Below are 25,054 nucleotides of genomic sequence, written 5' to 3'. Positions count from 1 at the left end.
TGAAGTTTGTCGCCTACGAGTCATCATTATGACTCGTAGAAACATCTAGGGGTCATCATCTTCAGTCATGGAATTAGGCTAGAAAATGTTGGGGTCTACGACTTATGTCTACTTGTCTCAAAGACTCTATGAGTCGTAAACTCAACTCGTCTTGCAGGTCCTCAAATATCAGAGAAAACTAAGTCTCTAAACTTTTCATACGAGTCGTTATTATGCATCGTATAGTCTTTGATGAGTCATCAACTTAACTCGTAGAGGTGACATTTAGGGTCTATAATTTGGCTAAGTGCCAGGTGTTTCTACGAGTCATTTCTATGACTCGTACGAACCTTTACAATCTGTCATGTTGACTCGTATCTAAATTATTGAGATTTGTGTTTTCAGAACTTAAGCAAGGACTATCTACGACTCGTCAACATCCTTATGAGTCGTAAGGTTAATCGTAATTACTCTTCACACTTGATGAAATATTTTTCTCTTCAGTACCAACACCACGAGTCCATCCTAATATCCATAGAATCTTCTACGAATCATAGGTTGAATCGTAGCATCTAGTACAGTCCACTTTCCTCTACTTTTCGCTAGGTTCTGAAATTTAGATAAGGCTAAAATAACACGGGGTGTTACAATATCTCCCCATTGGAGTCATTCATCCTCTAATGAGGATCAATCTAAGGGTTTACACAAGGTACGAATACAATTAAGAACTCAACAATCAAGCATTCATACAATCAACTACTCAAACTCAGGACTACATATCAAATACTCAAATTCACAATGAACCTCAATTCAAAGATAGGAAAAGGGAACATTACCATCGACATCATCATTAGTAGGCATGATGAGGTGAGGGTATCTAGCTTTCGTATCCTCTTCAGCTTCCCATGTATCCCCTTCGACAAACTGATTTCGACACAGTACTTTGATGGAACTATCTCCTTGGTTTTCAATTTTTGAACCTAGAGATCAAGAATCTGAACCAGGATCTCTTCAAAACGCAAACTCTCTTTCACCTCAATGCTCTCTGTCGGGACAACAAGTGAGGAATCTCCAAAATACTTTTTAACCATAGAGATGTCAAATACGGGATGAATAGTTGCTAACTCTGGGCAACTAAAATTCATAATCTAAGTTACCAACCCTTTTTCACAATCTGATAAGGACCAATATAACGGGGACTAAGCTTTTCTCTCTTTCCAAATCTCATCACCCTTCATGGGTGAGACTTTCAAGTATACATAATTTGGTGAATCTAAGCAGTTCTCAACCTCTCTTGGATGATCTTTACCTTCTCCATGGCTTGGTAAGCTAAGTCTGGCCCAATCAACTGAGCTTCACCAACCTTAAGCTAACCAATTGACGATCTACATCTTCTCCAATACAGAGCTTCATAGAGAGTCATTTGAATGCTCGAATGGAAGCTATTATTTTATGCAAACTCAATAAGAGGTAAATGATTATCCCAATTACCTTTGAAGTTGATGACACAGGCTCTCAACATATCCTTTAAAGTCTGAATCGTACGCTCTTCCTGGCCATCTATTTTCAAATGAAAAGCAGTACTATGGTTTACTCTTGAACCCAAACCTTTGTTGAATGACTTCTAAAATTGAGCAGTGAACTGATGTCCTCTATCTGAGATGATCGACAAAGGAACTCCATGCAGTCTAACAATCTCTCGAAGATACAGTTTGGCATAATCCTTTATGGTGCCCATAGTCTTAATTGGCAAGAAATGGGACGATTTTGTCATTCTATCCACAAATCACCCAAGTAGAGTCATATTGTCTGCGGGACCGTGGTAGAACTATAATGAAGTCCATATTTATCATCTCCCATGTCCATTCTGGAATCTTAATATTCTAGGCTACTCCGCAAGGCCTTTGGTACTCAACTTTAACTTGTTGGTAGTTCGGGCATTTGGATACAAACTCTATTATATCCCTCTTCATTTTACTCCACCAATATATCTCTCTCAAGTCATTGTACATCTTTGTAGAACCTAGATGTATGGAGTACTTGGAATTATGAGTTTCTGCCATGATTCTCTCTCGAATGACATCCACAGTTGGAACACACAATCTCTCTTGATACCTCAACACTTTATCTCCCCTTTTGGAAAAAGTCATTACCTTTTGCTTGTGAACATCATCTTTTAGTTAAAGGAGAATAGGGTCCTGATCTTGCTTTTCTTTCACCTCTGCAACTAGGGATAATTCAGCCCTATTTTGAACGATGTCACCCTATCACTTGAGTCAATAAGTTGAACTGCCAAACGTGCAAGCCTATGCATCTTTTTAGCCAACTCTTTCTTTCCCTTTTCTACATGGGAAGTGCTCCCCATAGATAGCCTACTAAGATCAGCAGCAACAACGTTAGCTTTATTTAGGTTGTAGAGAATGCTCATATCACAATACTTGAGCAACACAAGGCATCTCCTCTGCCTTAGGTTCAGCTCTTTCTAAGTAAACACATATTGTAGGCTCTAGTGATCTATGAACACATCTACATACACATATAAAGATAGTGATGCAAATCTTGAGAGCGAATACCACGACTGCAAAGTCAAGGTCGTGAGTCGGGTAGTTCCTTTCATGAATCTTGAGCTATCTAGAAGCATAATCTATCATTTTCCCCTTCAGTTTCAATACACATCCCAAGCCAACTCTAGATGCATTATAGTGGATAACAAACCCATATGTTCCCTTGAGTAAGGATAACACTAGGGAAGTAGTCAATCTTGTTTTTAACTCTTGAAAGCTCTTCTCACAAACATCTGACCATTGATATTTAGCCTTCTTCTGAGTTACCAAAGTCAATGGTAAAGATATGAAAGAGAATCCATCAACAAATCTAAGGTAGTAGCCAGACAAACCCAAGAAACTCTTTATGTCAATCGAGGATATGGGCCTAGGACAATTCTCAACTGCTTCAATCTTTTGTGAATCAACTTGTATACTGTCTCCATAAATAATATGGCTTAAGAATGCCAAAGACGTAAGCCAGAACTCACATTTGGAAATTTTAGCATATTTTTCCTTTTCCTTAAGAGTTTTAAGGACAATTATGAGATGATTGGCATGCTCTCCTTACTCCTCGAGTAGATCAGTATATCATTTATAAATACAATTATGAACATGTCCAAATGCTTTTTGAACACTTTGTTCATCAAGTCCATAAATATTGCAGGAGCATAGGTCAAACCAAAGGACATAACTAGAAACTCAAAGTGACTATACCTGGTTCGAAAAGCAGTCTTTGGTACGTCATATTCTCTCACTTTCAACTGGTGGTAACCTGATCTGAGGTCTATCTTTGAGAAACAAGTGGCACCCTGAAGCTCATCAAATAGATCATCTATCCTGGGAAGGAGATACTTGTTCTTTATGGTAACCTTATTTAGTTAATGATAGTTAATGCACATTTTCAATGTCCCATCTTTCTTTTGTACGAATAGGAATAAAGCACCCCAAAGTGAGATAGTCGGCCTAATAAATCCCTTATCGAGGAGATCTTTTAGTTGTTCTTTCAAATTTTTCAACTCAATAAGAGCCATTCTATATGGAGGAATTGAGATAAGCTGCGTATCATCAAGGGCATTAATCCTAAAATCAATCTCCCTATCAGGAGGGACTCTGGGCAGATCCTCAAGAAACGTATTTACAATCGGGACAGACTCAAGAGAAGGAAACTCAACACTATCATCTTTAACTCTAACGATGTGATAAATACATCCTTTAGAGATCAACTTACTGTCCCTAAGGTAGGAGATAAACTTACCCTTAGGCACAAAAAGACTATTTTTTCACTCTATGACAAACTCATTTGGAAAACTGAACTTAACAATTTGAGTTCTACAATCAATAGAGGTATAAAAGTATATAGCCAGTCCATGCCAAGAATCACATCAATATCAACCATGTCCAACTCAACTAAGTCAACCTAGTATCCTTGTGATAGCTAGACACCTCATAATCTCTATAGACCCTCTCAGCTAAGATAGACTCACCAACAGGAGTAGATACACTGAAAGGCTCAAAAAGACACTGAGGAATTTTATTAAATCTACTAGCCATATAAGAAGATACAAAGGATAAGGTAGCACCTGAATCCATCAAAATACAAAAATCAAGAGTAAAGACTCGAATTATACCCATCACAACATCTAGTAAGTTATCCTGATCCTGGCGACTACCCATGGCATATAGATGGTTTGTACCTCCGCTTGTACCTGAAGTAGTGCCCCTCTAGTTACCTCTATCTAGGGGTGCTGTGCTAGAAAAATGGGCTATGTTGCCCCATATTGAGAACTCGCTCTGAAAATGGCCCATTTGGCCACATTTATAACAACCATTCTTCCCCTCTTTGCACTCTTCCAAGTGGAGCTTACCGTACTTTCAACAAGGTGGTTTTTCCTTTGAACCTTGAGACACACTGGAGAACCCTAGGCTTTGGAATTTTGGTGACTCTGTCCCTACTAATCATACGTGTTATGAAATGTTTCCGCTGATGGAGCATAGTTGGAAGACCTCATCTGCAAGAAGGACATGTTTCCCTTACTCTACCTCTGCTCATTCTCATACCCAGCTGATTTTACTTTCTTTATCGAGTTCTCTTCCTTATATTTCCTCTTATCATCCTCTACCTATTAAGCATACATGATCAATATGGAAATATCCATATGATAAATCAACAATGATGCTTTACACTCCTTCTTCACATGTCTTCCCAATCCGGAGACAAACTTCCATATTTTTGACTTCATATCTGCGACCATCTCTGGAGCATATCTAGACAGTTGGATGAACTTCAGACTATCATCCTTCACTGTTATACCCTTTTTCTTCAAATTCACGAATTCTTCCATTTTCGCCTCCCTCAATTCTCTGGAAAAGAAGTGATCAAGAAAAGCTATCTCAAACTTATCCCAAATAGCAAGCTCTGAGTTCTCACCTCTACTTTCTTCCCACTGGTTGTACCAGACATTAGCAACATCCTTGAGCTGATAGGAAACCAACTCAACTCCCTCAATCTCAGTGGCATGCATTTCTTTCAATATTTTCCATATCTCATCAATGAAATTCTGGGGGTCCTCCTCAACCTTAGAACCCGTGAAGACTAGTGGGTTCATCCTCAAGAAGTCTTGGATTCTCACTAAAGTTGACGGCTCTTGAGAGCTAGAACTGGGAGGTGGTGAACTCTGGCTACCCTTATGGCCAACTATCAGTTGGGAGATCATAGTGATGGTACCTTTGAACTCAGCTTCTGAAGTAGGAGCTAGCTAAGTAGTAGGCTCTTGCGGTGCCTCAGTAGACCTTGTAGGTTGGATCCTAGTTATCACTACAGATGGTAGAGGCATTTCAGATTGAGAAACCTCAGTATTGTCAGAATTCCTCTACCTAAAGGTTCATTTTGGAGTCATTATCTGCAAGCGCGAAACACATGAATTAGGAAGGAACTTTTAAAGTTAAACTCTTCAGCACGAACTCAAAGTATGAAAGAAGTGAAATAATTCCTAATGTCTTACCGCCTCTTGATTATAAGTGTGGTGCACGACATACCCATAAGCAAGACTCCACTAGACATGGCTTCATAGAAACCCTAGGACTCTTGAATTTTGTGCTCTGATATCAAGTTTGTCACGCCTCGGGAGGGGACCCTAGACGTGGCCAGCATTCGAAGACCAGTGCTGGTCCTCAAGCGAACCACTTAGTATATTTTATTAGCGGAAGACTCAACTCATTTAGAAACTACTCAAAATACAGGGCCAAAGGCCAACTATCTATCCAATCAAATCAACAAACTAGTATGAGAGAAACTAGTCAAAACAAAATGAATCAACATCATCAACACTCTAGTCTATGAAGCCTCTATCAATAATCTAAGATGTGTCAATGACAGGTTCATGGCTACCATAAATCAAATAAAAGAGAGCTAGACTCAAAGCTTAAAAGATAAATGGGGTATCCTCCAGAAGCAAGGAGGACTCACTAATAGCTGAATGTGAATAGACCCTTAACGATGCGCCTATTGATGATCTCTAGTACCTGTCTCTATATCATGAAATGATGTAGGATCAAATGGACATCAGTTCATAGAATATATGAGTATGTAAAATAAAAGAATAAAACATGCATCAAGGTACAATCAAATCAACTCAGAATCTCAAATCAGAAGAATGAACAACTCAATCAAGATGTCCTAAGTCTAAATAAGAATAAGATTTAGTCAAGGACCAATCAAATACAATCCAACCCAATCCAATATAAATCAGAGTACTATCAATACCTTTATGGGAGTTTCTAATATCTGACAAGTATCAATTATGAGCCAGTGATAGTACAACAAGCCGATGTTGTTGCCACATCCATCCATACCTTTCCAGGGTAAGGACGAATCAACAATCATGGATCCATATCCAATCAAGTCTTATCATGTCAGGATAATAATTTGAGAAACATTTGATTTTAATGGTTCAATCCTCTCCTACGTTTGGCATCCTAGTTATTGGGTTAGATTTATTACTTACTCTTACCTAATTCGGTGTTCGATACTCCCACCAAGACTCAAGCTCATAAGACAATAAACCCCAATCAAACCAAATCAGTAAGTCTCTTTTGGACTATTTTGAACTCATTCTTTCTATCAAATCAATTCCTTCAAACAATCAACTTCCCAATCATTCTCAATCATTTAGTTAAGAGAGGTTTTAGACAACCATTCATGACAACATTTAGGACTATCAATTTGTTGTTACTATCAATACTATCATCACACTCACATTCCAATCACAATCGTACATTCACAATTTAAGGATCTAGACTCAATCTTAAAATATATACAATTTAATATAGATTAACATATTACTAGGGTTTAAGTAAACAATTAGTTCAAATCATATGTTCAAGGAATTAATTTGTAGACAAATAATATTTCATTAATAATCAATAAAAACATGTATATTTTTAAGACAAGAATATCTCAAGAAATACAATCATGGAGACTCAATCCATTCATAATAAATCTATCGCAATCATGGGCACATGGAGGAAAAAATCCATATTTTAGTTCAGCTTTACATACCTTGACTCGAAGAACAATCAAGGATTCGAAGACCTTACTCGAAGAGCTTGAACCCTAGCCTTTCTCCTCTTCTCCAATCTTCTCTCTCAATATGTCTAAGTGTTAATGAGAGTATTATGTGTACAAAGTACTGATAAGGGACTTAATTTAGTCCTAAAACATCAAGATTTTAGTCCAAAAGGGGTAGGAAAAGACCAATTTACCCTCATTAAAATCCTGAAGTTTGTCGCCTTCTAGTCGCCATTATGACTTATAGAAACATTTTTGAGTCGTCATCTTCAGTCGTAGAATTGGGCTGGAAAAGGTTGGTGTGTATGAGTCACCAAAGACTGGATGAATCGTAGACACAACTCGTCTTACAAGTCCTTGAAAATCAGAGAAAACTAAGTCTCTGAACTTTTTATACGAGTAGTTATTACGAGTCGTAGACTCTTTGACGGGTTGTCAACTTGACTTGTAGAGGTGACATTTAGGGTCTAAAATTTGGCTAAGTGTCAGGTGTTTCTACGAGTCGTAGGAATCTTTACGATCCGTCCTATTGACTCATAGCAAAAATACTGAGACTTGTGTTTTTAGAACATAAGCAAGGATTCTCTACGACTCGTTCTTATGAGTCATCAACATTCTTACGAGTTGTAAGGTGACTCGTAATTCCTCTTCACACTTAATCAAATTTTTTCTCTTCAGTGCCAACACCATGAGTCTATCCTACGATCCGTAGAATCTCCTACGAACCGTAGGTTGACTCGTAGCAACTGGTACAATCCACTTTCCTCAACTTTTCTCTAGGTTCTCAAATTTAGTCAAGTATAAAATAACATGGGGTGTTACATGTAACAACCTATTTATGTCGTTATGGATAGACCAATGGGAAAGAAATTTAGGTCAGAAAACTTCTGAGTGGCAACTTAAAAAATTTGAGCTGGTCCAAACTTAGACGAAATCTAAGTTAAGTGAGATATGGGTTCTCTAGTAATGGACGGAGGATTTAATTATAAAATTTATGGTTTGAGTTGATATCCAAGATATTAAGGAGCATGTACGGCCTTACGAAATCGAATTCGGGCGAGTAGAACGCCTGTAATTTATCTTGGCGTGAAGGGTTGATTTTAGAATGTCATGATTAGAGAGTGTGTTGCGAAATAGAGATTTGGGATGCGAGTTTCAAGTTTCTTTTCCTTTACAACCCACCGTGGATATATTATTACCTCTATGACAGGGTAAGTGGCACCATGGTGGGGTAGTCACGGATTTGAATGGGAAAAGTCCCAAAAATATTATTTTTTTCCAATTCTCATTTTTGGAGAGGAAAAGGACGACCTAAGGCTATTTTCGTTCAGTTTTCCACCCATTGTTGTACCAAAGGTAAGTTAAATACTCCCCTAACTTGTATTTTGATTCTTACAACTTAAAATCCATGGTATATATCTTAGGAGAGGGTTCTTGGCATGAATTTAATGGTGAGAAATAGCGCTAGTTGGGTGATAATATCATTAACTTGGCCAAGGGTCGGTAATTTTATATAAACCATATAAATTAGGCCATTGTCACTGATTTTATGCATTAATTTTTGTCTTAGACCAAGAACAAGCCAAGAGACTCTGAAAAGGAAAAGTTTTCATTCTTTAAGAGCATTCAGGCTTGGTTTGGAGGTAGATGATGGTTTATTTTTTCATATGTGTTATATGAGCCTGTTAATTTTAGTTGATAGCCTTGAAAGCATGTATGTGACTAGGGAAGATGTAATGAGCTTGATGAAATGACTAGTCGTGAATAATTGTATGTAATGAACTTGTTACTTGATTGTGCAAGTAGATGAACTATTTGTTGTCAGGACCGGAGCTATGTGGGATTGAGGGGGTTCGAATCAAAATATTAAGTAGTATATGAAGGTTAAATTTGAATATTGTGGATATATACCCTTTAAGAACCACCTTAGAACAATTGAAAGCAATGGTTCAGCGGTCAAGGGGGTTCAATTTATAGCTGAGGTCGCGAGATCGAAACTCGCTCAAACCCTCCAATTTTTTTAACTTTTAAAAGTTTCTCACTCCCTTTTCTATTTAATGATTTGGGCTTTGGATATGTTGTTGGACCTGGGCCTTTCTCACTCAGAAATGAGCAATTGGGGAATTTAACCCATATGTGTGTATTTGTTATTTACTTAATAGTTAATTATTATTTTTAATATTTCTCAAGTTTACCTATTGTATTTTAAATATTTTGTATATATCTTTTTATATAATTGGAATAAAAAATATTTCAATTCTGTATTTTTCATGCTTGCATGCTAATTTAAAGCCCTAGCTACATTTCTATAATTTCTAACTGATTTTTAATATTAACACACTTTTCAACAAAAAGAGAAGAAATAATACACTATGCATATCTCATTTTATTAAATTTTATATATTATTTATCGAGTTACATAGTGTGTTCTTTTCAACTATATTTTTATTCTTTTCAACTATATTTTTATCATTCTACATATTAATAAATCGATGTTGTTCAATATCTTTATTATTATTACTATAATTATTGAGTACTAAAAATATGTTATTCTTAAAAAAGTGAGTATTAAATTTTTAATATCATAATATTTTTTTAATCAATTTCAAAAAATATATTATGATATTAATAATTCAATACTCACACTTTTTTTCATAAACTTATTATTTTGAGGGGTATTAATTTGAAAGAAAAAATAGAAAGTTTAAAATAAAGTAGGACACTACAAAGTGAGTAAAAAAATATGATATTTTTAAAAAAGGCTTGACGGTGTAGGAAAAAATGGAAAGAAACGTTAAAAGGACAAATCAGTCGGGTTAAAATCTAATGGGCGCCTGCTTTAATTTTCACTTGCTTATTTCTGTATATGTTTAACCCCCTGAATTAAAATCCTGCATTTGTTAAGTGAAACTATGATTATGATTGTGATTGTGATGTTGGATCAGGTGTCACGTTCTGACACATACTAAATCAGATGTCATGTTCCGACATATATTTGATCAAATGTTACATTCCGACACATAATGGATCGGGTGTCACATTCAAACACATATTGAATCTTACCCCAATCAGATTTTGTCTGAGATAGGACTAATCTAAAGTTTTTAAGTTACCACCCAAGAAATGTTTTGGTCCTAATTCTTTCACTGTTGGTTTTCTTACAACGACCGGTAAAGGTCGTTACATAATCAATTGCGTAAGCTTCTTGACTTCAACAAAATGAAATATTTATTTGTAAATATATCTTAATTAAACCCAATTTAAATAGAAATAAATATTCATTTTGGCACAAATTGGTTTTCAATTAAGAAGTATATAAAGATATATAATTAATACTTATAAATACAGTTGACGATTAAGATATGTAAAATATAAAATATATTACGCATTATTTTGTCAAATTAAATGGTGAGATAATACCAAAATAATTTTTGAAAAATATCTTATTTTAAGAAAAGACTTTTTTTTTATTTGATAATTCAAGAAGCTTGACTAATTAAGTAAAAATGTGGGAGATTAAAGCTGGGTGTCAACAATTCCTACCTTGCCGATATAACCTCGTTCTTAATTGTATCTCTCCTAGTGTGTTCAAACATCCATCTAAGCATTCTCATTTTTGCTACTCTAATTTTACAGACATGTTAGTTCTTGATTGACCAACACTTTGTTTCATACAAAATAGTTGATCTAATAACCATTCTATAAAACTTACCTTTAAGTCTTGATGGTACATTCTTATCATATAGAACACATGATGCAAGCTTTCATTTTATCCACCCATCTCCAATAAGACGTGTGACATCCTCTTTGATCTGTCCATTTTTTGGATTTGATCCAAAATACTTAAATTTTTTCTCTAGGAGATGACTTGTGTATCAATCATTACTGTTGAAGATGCATCTAAGGAATAGGTTCAACGACATGGTCCAACTGATAGGAATCCTGACAACTGTCAAAGACCTACTAAAAGAGTTAAGTTATAGTAGAACTCACTGTTGGATAAGTTAGAGTCAGATTATGACTAGGCTGCTGCTATGAACGTGCAGTAGTTAATTTGTAATTAATCTCATTGTATTTGTGTTGTAGTATAACTCTAAGTTTAGTTAGCTTAGGACTCTACAACTCACTCCAATATAAAGGAGACTTGTATACAATCCTTGATTTCTCTCATTCTTTCGTTGAAAATTCTATATGGTATCATAGCATTAAAGCTCTTCTGCTATTTAAAGTATTAAATCTAATCCAAAATCTCATGTCCAAAGTGTAATGGCTCCATACACCAATACACTATCCACCTCCTCCCTTCATCACCTCATTGCCTTTTGTTCCACTAAACTTAAGCCAATAAATTATCTCATATGGAGGACACAAATGATGCAGTTGATTCAAGTGATGAGACTAACCTATCTTATTACAATGACTGAACCAACTCAGAGTACCTGTTCCATTGAAAAGACTGTTGAGAAAGTTGTAGCTGTTGAAAAAGACGTGGAAGACAGTGGCATTGACGACTGGGAGGAGAAAGACGTGCTACTAAGGAGTTGGATCTCATGGACCTTAACAAAAAAAAGCATGTACCTCATTGTGGGTTTCTCAACTGCCAAAAGATCTGGGAATGCTTGGAAGAAGCATATCTTCAAGCAACAAAAGATAAGGAGTTTCAGCTCAAACAACAACTATAAAGTGTTAATCTAGGAACTAAAAAGGTTGATGAATACATTAAGGAATTGAAGGGTATATGTGATGGCCTTGCAGCCATTCACAAACTTGTGGATGAAGATAGCAAAGTAATTAACTTTGCTAGAGGTTTAGGTCTCAAGTACAAGACCTTCGAGACTGTTATCCTAGGCAAGACACTATATCCCACTCTTAATCAATTTATTAATGCTCTCATGGGTTTTGATACGAGAGAGGATGAAGAAGAAGTGCCACCACATAATCATAACATGGCATTCTCTTCCCAAAGGGGTAGGGAAAGAGGAACCTACCCTAGGGTGTAACATCCCTCAAAAATGCCCATAAAATACCTGAAGAATGCATTGGAAATGGGTCACTCATGTAACACATTATTCTTAATTTTTTTAGAAAATCCGAGTTTAGAATATCGATCAGGGGGTCAAAACCTGCGGAAAAATGGTCTCGGTGGATTTTTAGAACCCATAGATCAGAAGATAGATTTTTGAAAAAGACCATAAAATAGTGTGGTCTACGACAGGACTGCGTCGCGGACCTGGGAAGGTCTTCTGGTCGAATTTAAGTTTTTTTGTGGGGCATTTTAGACTTTTTCCAAATTATTAGTTAATGAACCTAGACGTTTTTAGTACCTAATTCAACTCTATAAATTAACCTAAACCTCTAATTCAATTCATTCTTCTACAATTCATCTATCAAATATTTCTCTCTCTACAAAAAGGCTCTCAAGGGTTTCCATTGAAGACTTCAAGCAAATTCACTCAATTTTTCCATCAAAATTCTCAAGTACTTCCAAATTAAATTGTGTTCTCACTCAAGGTATGTGGGTATTGATTCATGGATCCTTTCATCCATGAAGCTCAATCAATTTCTCAAGGTTTTCTATCAAATTAAATTATGGTATTTTATGGGTTTACTGATCTCTATTCTAATTGCATGAATTTTGATTTAAAATATGATCATTAGTATATTTTGGTATAATTTTATGGTTATTGAATTAAATTGAAAAGTTTTTCTATGAATTCTCCTATTTTGATTTCTAGGGTTCATGGTGCAAATTATGAGCATTTTCAATTATACTTCTAAATGATATTATTTATATGAATTATGTATGGATTGATATAAAGTTTATGATCATGCATGTTTTCAAGTTACTTTCATGATTTTTAAGTCAATTGATCATGCATTCATGTCACACCCTAATTTCAAGTTATGGTCATGAATTTTCAAAGTATGAATTATGACTATGTATTTTTATTATGATCATGAATTATAAGTATGTTTCAAGATATGAATTGCATGCAAGTTATGAAGTAAGGTGACTTAGGACCCTATGTGGTGACCTAAACCCTAACGATATGAATTATACAAATATGATTGTAATGATGAAAGGACAATTCTCACATTACAAGTACGTTATGAAAATGAGCTACTCTATGATTTCAAGCCTATGATCATGACTATGATATATGATATTATGATCTTATGTTATGTATATATTCCGTGGGATTTGACTTAGCACCGAGTGGACTTGAGGTGGGGTCCCTACCAAAAGCCTTAGTAGCAGCCTCATGTCCCATAAACTGCGTGCCACCATAGGTTGCCTTTATAACCTAGCTAGTGGATCCACATATTACACGTGTTCATGATTAGGAGTCTACCTTAGAAAAGTAGCCTCCTTCTTCTCGATGTGGGTATCATCGGATTTCATGTTATAGCTCGCATGGTCTTATTGTCGGTTATGGTTCATCCCACATATGTATGATCACTTAAGCATGTTATAATTTTGAGTTTATATTTTTAAATGCTTTGGTCAATATGATTCTCTCATGACTTTACGTATTTTATCTTATCATGTGATTTACTTGACCTTTGCATTCCATGATTTACGTTGCATGTCATGCCCTCATACTTAGTACATTCCAACGTACTAATACATACTTTTTGCCTACATTATCTCATAATGTAGGGGTTGAGGTTGAAGATCCTTATCGTCCATGTAACTAGTAGGCGTTCCTATTCGAAGGTGTTGTGGTGAGTCCTCATTGACTAGGGACTAGTTTCAAGTTGGTTACTGTTTTCTTTTTAAAAGACTTTTGTTTACGTCATAAATTTGAGGGTGAACTAGGAACATGTCTTAGCCCCTTCCCATACTCATGTTTAGAGGCATCTAGTTGGACGTATGTTTGAGTCTATGTTGTCATAAAATATTTTCAGATTTTTATTCATGGTTTTAGAATCTCTTATGATGTTTCCGATTTTATATTTTTACCTTATGTATGCTTATGATATGTACAAGAGGCTTGGTTGGAGCCCTTCGAAATTTCAATCGCCGTGTTACGACTAGGCCCTAAGTCGGGTCGTGACACAGGGGAAGAGGAAATAATAACTTCAACTCCAGAGGAAGAGGTTTCAAGCCTGTTGGACAAGGAACGGGTTCTTTGAACCACCAAAATGGAACATGTTCTTCGAACAAGGAATGAAATAACACTGAGTCTTGTCAAATTTGTGGTTGGAATAATCATACTTCTCTTAAGTATTTTTACAGGTGGGACTACTCGTACCAATCTGCTAATGATAACTTGTATGTGGACTCAGGATCCAGTAATCATATGAAAAATAACTCATGTATTCTTCTTGATCTTAAAAACTACAATGGATCTGATAAATTTATTATTGGCAATGGATCACAACTATACATAACACATGTTGGGAATATAATTAAATCGGGTCTAAAATTACAGGAGGTTCGTGTGGTTTCTAACATTACTAAGAATCTACTTTCAGTTAGTAAGATTGCAAAGGATAATTGTTGCACTCTTGAATTTGATGAAAATAATTTTTTTGTAAAGAACAAGAAGACAAGGACACTACTGGCTAAGAGATCTAAGGGAAGTGGACTATATGGTTTAGAAGACAACAACCTTCATGCATTGACTCCTACACGTGATTGGAACACGTTAGACAACATGTAGCATACTAGATTAGGACACCCTAGTTTAAAGTCTTTAAAAAAATTTAGTAGCAATAGTTACACAAATGTTAGTAGTTGGAATAAAATTCATGTTGTATGTTCCAGTTGTCAGTTGGAAAAAAGTTGTAAACTTTTATTTGGTTTGAGGAATAAAATTGAGAAGGAACCTTTATTAAAAATATATTGTGATTTGTGGAAACCTGCTCCTGTTGAATCTTCTCAACATATGAAATATTATATAGTGTTTGTAGATGACCACACAAGGTATACTTGGCTTTATCTACTGAAAAAGAAGTCTGAATTTTTTGAAGTGTTTGTAAAATTTCAAAAAATGGTGAAAAAACAGGTTTCTCAAGAGTTAAAATATTTGAGTGTGATAGAGGTGGTAAATTCCTCAAAGTAGACTTCATTAAATATTTGAAAGATTGTGGTATTGTTAGGCATATTTCATGTCCTAACACACCTAAACAAAATGAAGTTTCAAAAAGAAAACATAGACATATAGTTGAGACTGATTTGACTCTTTTACTCTATGCTAATCTTCCTTTGTTTCTATGGGTTGAGGCTTTTTTCACTGCAGTGTTCCTCATCAATAGACTTTCCTCCTCAGTCTTAAAGATAGTGACTACATTTTTTAAGTTACATGGTGAGCAACCTAATTACAATAGCTTAAAAATGTTTGGTTGTAGGTGTTTCCCATATATCAAAAGTAGTAACAAGTTCATTCCAAAGACTTATCCTTGCGTGTTCATATGATACAATAGTTTGCACAAAGGTTAAAGATATTATCATTCTTCAACAAAGAAGGTATATGTGTTCAGACATGTTATATTTGATGAGAAGACATTACCCTTTGTGTCTTCAAGACAATCCTAAACTAACATTAATGTCTCACCCTATTTGGCTACTTTTGTTGAATTTTTTAAAGTGCAGGCACAAACTGTTCCTAGTTCAGGGGAAGCGTAGGCACCAACTGCTCCTACTTCAGGGGAAGTGCAGGATCATACAACTAAAGAGGATTCTGATCACATTACAACATCTATACCTTTTAATGATGATGGTATGGAACAGGTTGACAGTGTTGTTTCTGATTCACATGTTGTGGGTGATGGTGTTACTGATCACGCTGTAGCACCTATATCTGATGATGATGCCAGTGCTACTAACTTCTTAGATGAAGGATCCGATGATGGTGATGCAGGATCAGATAATGATAGTATGGAACAGGTTGAAAGTGATGGTTCACCACTTTCTAAACCTGTACTTATGACCAGTCCACCAGGGGCAGGATTACATCTAGAAGTTGATCTTTCAAAGTGGAATATGACTGCACCTCCTGCATCTTTTGCACCACAAGGACATCACATGATTACTAGAAACAAGGCAAAGAACATCATCTATCACTTGTTGCTAACAACAAAGAAGATATTTTGAGGGAACCAAAGATTGCTAAAGAAGCACTCAGGTCCCGCATTGGTGTGCAGCTATGCAGGAGGAAATTAGTTATTTTAATAACAACAAGACATGGATATTGGTGCCCAAAACTGCTGGTATAAACTTAGTTGGTTCTAAATGGGTGTTTAAGACTAAGTTGAAGACAAATGGGACTGTAGATAAATACAAAGCTAGGCTTGTTGCTAGGGGTTTCTCACAACTTGAAGGGATCGATTTTGAAGAAACATTTAGCCCTATGGTTAAGGCCACAACTATTAGGGTGGTTTTATCCATTGTTGTTAGCTCTAAGTGGAGGATCAGGCAGTTAGATGTCAAAATGCATTTTTACATGGTTTCTTGCAAGAGGAGGTATATATGAGTCAACCTCCTGATTTTATTGATCCGAGGTACCCTCAATATGTTTGTTTATTGAAGAAGGCACTATAAACAAGCACCAAGAGCCTAGTTTGATAGGTTTAGCATCTATTACATCTTGGGTTCCTTTGTAGTAAGGCAGATCCTTCCTTGTTTACTTTACAAACTCACAAAGGTACTATTTTCCTATTGTTATATGTAGATGACATTATTATAACAGGAAGTAATCCATCACATGTCTCAGAGTTAGTTCTACAACTTGGAAATGAATTTGCTCTGAAAGATCTTAGTCCTTTACACTTCTTTCTAGGAGTAGAGGTGAAGTATTTTGCAGGAGGAATTCACTTGAGTCAGATTAAGTATGTTGCTGAATTACTGGATAAGACTGATATGACTTTACCAAAAGTTGTTGCTACTCCTTTGGCTCAAAAACATGGTTTACATGAAGCTGTGGGAAGTCTTGTAGATGTCTCTCTATAGAAAATGATAGTAAGGAGTCTTCAGTATTTGACACTCACACGACCTCATATCACTCATGAAGTGAATCTAGAAAGTCAGTTTATGCAAAGTCCCAATACTGAACATCTTCAAGGAGTCAAAAGAATTCTAATGTACATCAAAGACTACACTTTGGACTTAGAATTATTTCACAATCACCATGTAGGTTGTATGGATATTCAGATGTCGATTGGAGAGGTTGCACCACTACTAGCAGATCAACTATAGGCTACAACATCTACCTAGGTGAAAATAGTATTTCTTGAACTTTCAAGAAATAGACCACAGTAGCAAGATCAAGTGTTGAAGCTAAGTATAAAGCACTAGCCTCCACTACAACAGATATGACATGGATCACATATTTACTTCATGATCTTGGGGTGTTTCTCAAGTCAGTTCCTACACTGTATTGTGATAACTTGAGTGTCTTGTACATGACAGTCAATCCAGTTATGCATGCTAGAATCAAATATGTTGAGATGGACTATCACTTTGTTCGAGAAAAGGTGGCTAAAGGTCAACTTCTTACTCAGTTTGTGAGGTCTAAGGATCAACTAGATGACATTCATACAAAAGCATTGACAAAGAAAGTTTTTGCTAGTTTTTGATGCAAGCTAAGAGTAACTGTTCCACCACTCACTAGCTTAAGGGGAAGTGTTAAAGATGCATCTAAGGAAAAGGTTGAAAGACATGGTCTAACTGATAGGAGTCCTAACGACTGTCAAAGACCTACTAAAAGATTTAAGTTATAGTAAGACTCAATGTTGGATAAGTTAGAGTCAGATTATGACTAGGCTGCTGCAATGAATGTGTAGTAGTTAATTTGTAATTAATCTCATTGTATTTGTGTTGTAGTATAACTCTAAGTTTAGTTAGCCTAGGAATCTACAACTCACTCTTATATAAAAGAGACTTATACTCATTTATTATTAGGGAAAAGACATAAATTTCCTCCTGAAGTTGTACCGAAAAGTCAGTTACACACTTAAACTATCATGGCTACCTATTACACACCTAAACTACCTAAAAGTGAAATTATTACACACTTGAATGCATAACACCACTCTCATAGTATGTGGTGTATTACCCTCGCTGTCACATGGCGCCACGTTATCTCTACGTCAGAAATTATAATTTTTTATATTTTTTCTTTTCTTTTCTTTTCTTTATTAATTAACTTTTTTTTATTAACTATATTTTATACTAATTAACTCGTAATTAATTATTAACTATCCATCCGATTTTTTATATCTTTTTCTTTTCTTTTTTTTCTTTATTAATTAACTTTTCTTTTATTAACTATATTTTATACTAATTAGCTCCTAATTAATTATTAACCACCCATCTGATTTTTTATATTTCTTTTCTTTTCTTTTCTTTATTAATTAACTTTACTTTTATTAACTATATTTTATACTAATTAAATCCTAATTAATTATTAACTACCCATCAATTATTAACCACCCATCCGATTTTTTATATTTCTTTTCTTTTCTTTTCTTTATTAATTAACTTTTTTTTTATTAACTATATTTTATACTAATTAACTCCTAATTAATTATTAACTACCCATCCGATTTTTTATATTTTTTTCTCTTCTTTTCTTTATTAATTAACTTTTTTTATTAATTATATTTTATACTAATTAACTCCTAATTAATTATTAACCAATTATCTGACCCCCCCCCCCCCCCCCCAAACCCCAATCGTCTTCTCCACCAAAATGGGGAGAAGAATTCTTTTTTTTCTTAATGGATTTTGAAAGAAAAAAATCAAAATTCAAAATGGAGAGTAAATAGAGGTAGGTGTAAAGGATGTGGGGGTGAGGTGATTTTATTTTTAATTTTTTTTACTTTAATGGGTTTTGAAAGAAAAAAAATCAAGATTCAAAATGGGAGTAAATAGAGGTGGGTGTGAAGAAGAAAAGATGTGGGGTGGGATGATTTTATTTTTTTAATTTTTTTTTTTTTACTTTACAGAATTTGACGCGTTTTTTTTTTGCCACGTCAGTTGTAGGGGGGTAATAGTTTTACTTTTAGATAGTTTAGGTGTGTAATAGATCGTCATGATAGATTAAGTGTGTAACTGACTTTTCGGTACAACTTTACAGAAAAATTTATGCTATTTTCCTTTATTATTATCAATACAATCCTTGATTTCTCTCGTTCTTTTGCTGAGAATTCCACAATTACTTCCACATCCATCTTATGTGTTGTGTCACTTTTTCGCATCCGTCTCATGTGTTGTGCCAATGAACTTGTACTCTATTTTAATCTTGCTCAACCTAAAGCTTTTAAACTCTACTATTTATCTCCAAACCTCTAATATTATATCAACAAATTCATGTCATTATATAGCACAATTTTTTGAGTCAATTAAACTTCTCCTGAATTTTTGATAGAAAGAAATGGATTTTATTTCTTATTCCTTTTGTTTCAATTTCTGAGACTCAATTTAATAAATATTTGAAGCTATATTGGATAAATTAACATAATATATTAAATTTAAAACTTAAATATTATATATTATATATATTTTCATATAAATATGATGAAAACAAATACTATACTTTAGACTGTTATTCAAAATTAAAAAAATTCAAAACTCAAAAAAAGTGGAAAATACCACATATAGGATAGTGGAGGCAATTGAAAAACTTTCTTTAGATAGTAAGAGAGGAACAAGTTTATACCTTTCTTGGAGTGCAATTGAAAGTATTGGGAAATTGTAAAAAAAAACAAAACACAAAAAGTAAGATTGGGAAAGAACCGACAAGGCGACAAGTAGCGGTTTATAAGCCGCCGTTGACCGTCAGCTGATGTATAACTCTGCCAAAAGTGGTTCCTTTTTTCTTTTGAAATTTTATAGTCCTCTGCTGACATAGATCAAAAGCTATTTTTTATTTTTTAAAAGAAAAAAAGCTCATAAATATCCCTCATTTATGAAAAAAGACTTCTAAATATCTTTTTTTTTATTTTTTAGTTTAAAAATATCTTCAATTTATCTTTTGGCTCAAAAATACAAATATCCCTAACCTATTGAAAATGACTCAAAAATACTCTCTATCAACCTTTTGGTCTAAAATTATCCCCAACCTTTGTTTTTGGTTCAAAAGTACCCCCCCTTCCATCTTTTAATCTAAAAATACTAGCAACCCAAATTTAATTGAATTGAATTCTTTTACTAATTAATTAATTATTTTATTTATTTTAAAAGATAAATTTTTTATTTATTCAAATTCTTAATACTAGCTCATCCCAAAATATTTAAAATATTTAAGTCTAACAATATTTGAAATTAAAAATAAATTCTTTATGTTACCAAATATTTTAGTGACAGAGATTAAAGGAAAAAGGATAAAATTTGGCTAATTAATATATTTATCGACTTAACGATTTATCCTCAACACTAAAGAAAATAATTATTTATTTATTCAAATTATAAGTAGAAGATTTTCAAATAAGATGTATATTTACTAATTTTTTTAGTCGAGCATATTGGAGATTACACATTCTAATCGATATTTCATAAACTTAATGATTTATCCTCAATACTAAAATAAAATATGTAATTATTTATTGATTCAAATTTTAAGTAGATGTTCTCTAATCGATTTTAATATTTTAATCGGATAAAAATTTACTATTTACAAAAACATTGATTTAGTTCAAATAATAAAATTACAGATTTTTATATGGTAAAAATTTAAACGATATTAAAAATCATAAATATTAGATATACAAATATAAAGAGATAACAAAGGTTGATGGTATTTTTAGACTAAAAGGTAGAAGGAGGGGTATTCTTGAACCAATAACAAATCTTGAGGGTATTTTTAGACCAAAAGACAGAGGAAGGGTATTTTTGAGTCATTTCCGATAGGTATGGATATTCGTGAGCCAAAAAAATAGGTTAGGGATATTTTTAGATCAAAAGATAGATATTTATGAGCTTTTTCTCATAAATGAGGGGTATTTATGAGCCTTTTCCCATTTTAAAATGTGTCTCCTAAAAATATAAAATAATTCAGAACCTCGTTAAAAAAAATTCCACTTGTGGAATTTCACTGGGTATGTTGTTGTTGTTATTAAAAAAATATGAATATGAAGAAAAAAAAATGTACCAATAATTTTTTTAAAATTTACTTATTTTGAATTTATAAAAAAATCTCAACACTTGGGTATGTTTGGTAGGACGGAAAAATATTTTTCTTAAAAAAAATTGATTTCTTATTTATTTTCTAGTATTTGATAATTAAGCAAAAGATGTTATCTCAAAACTATTTATACGTGATCTAGCAAAAAATTATAAGGATGGGAGGGGCTAGGGCCTTGGTGTTGGAATGGTCAAGGGGTAAGGAGTGGGGGCATTTGATGGTTAGATGAATACAATAAATATAGAATAAAGGGCAGTCCGGTGCACTTAAGCTCCTGTTATGCGCAGGGTTTGGGGAAGGGCCCGACCACAAGGGGTATATTGTACGCAGCCTTACCTTGCATTTCTGCCAGAGACTGTTTCCAAGGCTTGAACCCGTGACCTTGGTCACATGACAGCAACTTTACCAGTTACTCCAAAACTCCCCTTCACAATAAATATAGAATGTCAGTTATAAAATTTATTTTATCTACTTTCTGAAAAAGTTAATTTTTTTTATTTTGAAAGAATTTATTTTTCAGAAAAAATATTTTTTCCATAGGAAACAAGCCTAATTGTTTGTGTGAGACAAATTGCAGAGAGACAGCCAAAGCGTGACTTTGAAAAGCAGTGAAAATGTTGGTTATATCAACGATCGTATCTGCATGACCCTTTTTCTTTCTTCTCTTCTTAACCTAAGCTAAGTTTGCTTACCTACTTTTTTTTCTTTTTCACTTTTCATGTTCTACACCCCATGCTTCCCCTACTTTATTTTTAAGCCTATCTATCCAATTTTAGCCCATATTTTTAGTGCTCTCACTTTCACCTTTTTCAGTACTTTTATTCCATACATTTTCATGCTTACGACTTGAACAATTTTCATTTTATGGGGATTGTGTTTTTGATTAAGCTTGTGTTTCAACATGTAGTTAATTGAGATCCTGATTTTAAATCTTAAAAAGATTGTACTAAGCTTGTGTTTGAGCATGTAGTTAATTGAGATCCTGATTTTAAATCTTAAAAAGATTGTACTAAAGATTGTTTGTACATGTGATTTATTAGTGCGGTGTCTTAGGACATTCCGATATTTTTTGTTTATCAATTCTGATTTGTTCATTTGGTAAGATTAAGAATTGGATTTTTTATATAGTTTTCACAACTTATGGAATTTCATGCTTATGAAAAATATATATAACTCAAAAAATTCAAATTGTATGTTCAAACAAAATTTCAACTTTATATCAATTTGATTTTTTGCAATGATCTCAAATTATAATTTTACATCACATGTCTAAACGAGCTTTCTTATAAAAGTTGCGACCTAAAACAATAGATATTTATATGACAATCATTAAACATGAAGTATGTGTATATATATATATATATATATATATATATATAGAATTAAAGAGAATAACTTCTTTTTTTACTATGATTATGTTCGAACTAGCTTATGTACACCTAAATTATTCATTAAATATTGATTACCTCTTATTAGCACAAATATCATATAACTATTAGCTCACTAAACCTCTTATTTTCGATCACTTTATTGACCACCCTTGAATGGTCATGTTTTACGACTTAACTTGAGCATGATAAATTGATGATCATAAAGCTACTTGATTCACAAGTATATTATATATATTGTTGTACACTTCTTAACCTATTAAAAACAAACAAAAAGAAAGATAAAAATATTTAATTAATATGTTAGAGATGATTCAAAATGAAAAATATAGCATCATTTTTATTAGTTCACATGTAATTGGGCCCAAATCCATTCACAATTATAGACACAGTTAAGATGTTAATTAAGAGGGTAAAAAATTCACAGGGTATCTTATTATGATCTCCCTATTTATGTAATACTCGCTTTTATATTTTGTTTGCACGAATATTCAGTGTTGGGTAACTTTCGAGCGAAAATATGTACCTTTTTATTTGGCTTCTCTGCTTAAGTATTTTAAATACATATACTGAAATTTTAATTGACGTTAATATGTATTTAAGTCATACATAAGTGAGCAGACATACATGAAAACATTAAAAGATGTTAAATAAGTTTGTTAGATTTATTATTATTTTGATGGATTGATAATTAAGGTTTGTTTTTTTTTATGATTCATGGAACTTTTTTCAAATATAGCTTATTTAGAATACTAGATTTAGATATTGAAATTTAAAAAATAAAATTATTATTTTTCAGCAAAAAAATTTCAAACGCACATGCCTAAAATTTTAGTCTATTTTTACATATAATTTAGTCATGTATGCATGACTAAAATGCAGACTTGAAAAAATTAAAAGGGAGTTGAGCGAATTTGTTAGATTCGTTGTGTCTTTGATAAATTGATGATTGAGTTTTGTTCTTTATGATATATGAAATTGATGTTTTAAATTTAAGATTATTTAACATATATTTGAGTGTTGAATCATCTGTTGCATTGTTGAAATTCAAAGTAATAATTATTATTTCTTATTCAGATGCACAGGTCTGATATATCAGACCATTTATATATATATATGGAAAAAACATTAATGCGAACATACATGAAAAAATTGTTTTCAATAATAACAATACTAATTGAAATTTTAATCAATTTTTACGCGAACTCATTCAACAACATTCGAGTTTTTGTCTTAACAACTCATACTAAACATCAGGCAAAAACGTTTGTTATTTGTCATTCACAAGGCCACACATGGATATCTGAATTTGCAGAGCTTTAGACACGACTGTCTGATTCCTTGCTCGAAGTAGGTAAACATGCAAAAACAATCATAAAGTGGACACTAATTAAATGACGACTTCAAAAATAGGTATTTGTGCATTTCCCCTGTAACGATATTTTCCCCAGAGTAGTTCTATCCCTTATTCTTAGACTTGTTATTTAATAGTTTTGATATAATGACTTTTAAGTTTTAGAGATTGACTTTCATATTGTTTATTTGTTTGATTAATTTTTTTGAGTTTATGAAAACTCAGCTTAAAACTATTATAAAAATTATATTTTCACATTTTAAAATGCCTATTTCTATTTTATGATGTTAGTTGAGGTATAATATTGAACAAGGGATTGATAGACCTTGGATTATAGCCGGAGACTTTAATGCTGTGCTGTATCCAAAAGATAGATTACATGGTGCACCAGTATCCTCAGCTGAAACTCAAGCCTCCACCAAGTGTCTTCATGATTTACATCTCAACGAACTACCTTGGAAAGGAGATTACTATACTTGGTCAAATAAACAAATGGGTACTGATAGAATCTATAGCAGAATTGACAGGATATTTGGCAATTCAGACTGGATGATGCATTGGGGCCATGTGGTTACACAATATGAAGTACCATACATCTCTGATCACTCTCCTATGCTAATCAAAATTGAGGACAACCAGTGGACAGTCAAACCTCCATTCAGATTCTTCAATATTTGGGCAGATCATAGCAAGTTCATGGAAAAAGTAACAGAAATATGGCACAAGCAACTAGTACCAGGGAAAATGGCAAATATTTGGGCAAAATTGAAAGCTCTACAGAAGATCTTGAAAACTTTAAACAAGGAGGAATTCCAAAACATCTCCACTAGAATAAATGAAGCTAGACTTGAACTAATCCAAACACAGAAGCAGATTAATCAACAATGCACAGATGAACTTCTTTGCAAAGAAAGGCAAGCACTGATGAATATTGAGAAATGAAATCTAGTGGAAGAAAGTGCACTCAGACAAAAATCTAGAGCTAAATGGATAAAGTTTGGAGACAACAATAACAAGTATTTTTCAGCAATGATCAAGGAGAGAACGAATAAGAAAATGATGCTAGAACTCACTTCGCTCAATGGAATAAG

General features: G+C 33.6%; 1 protein-coding gene across 1 annotated transcript; it reads left to right on the top strand.

The window, feature by feature from the left end:
* The first annotated feature begins 17,409 nt into the window (after window positions 1-17,409).
* LOC129890481 (uncharacterized) lies at window positions 17,410-24,905 on the top strand. Its single transcript, XM_055966026.1, has 2 exons — window positions 17,410-17,655; window positions 24,255-24,905. The coding sequence occupies exons 1-2, from the start codon at window positions 17,410-17,412 to the stop codon at window positions 24,903-24,905; spliced, it is 897 nt and encodes a 298-aa protein (XP_055822001.1).
* Window positions 24,906-25,054: the final 149 nt, after the last annotated feature.

This window comes from Solanum dulcamara, chromosome 5 (assembly GCF_947179165.1).
Source record: "Solanum dulcamara chromosome 5, daSolDulc1.2, whole genome shotgun sequence".
Classification (NCBI taxonomy): Eukaryota; Viridiplantae; Streptophyta; class Magnoliopsida; order Solanales; family Solanaceae; genus Solanum; species Solanum dulcamara.
This window is presented reverse-complemented; position numbering and strand designations above follow the sequence as displayed.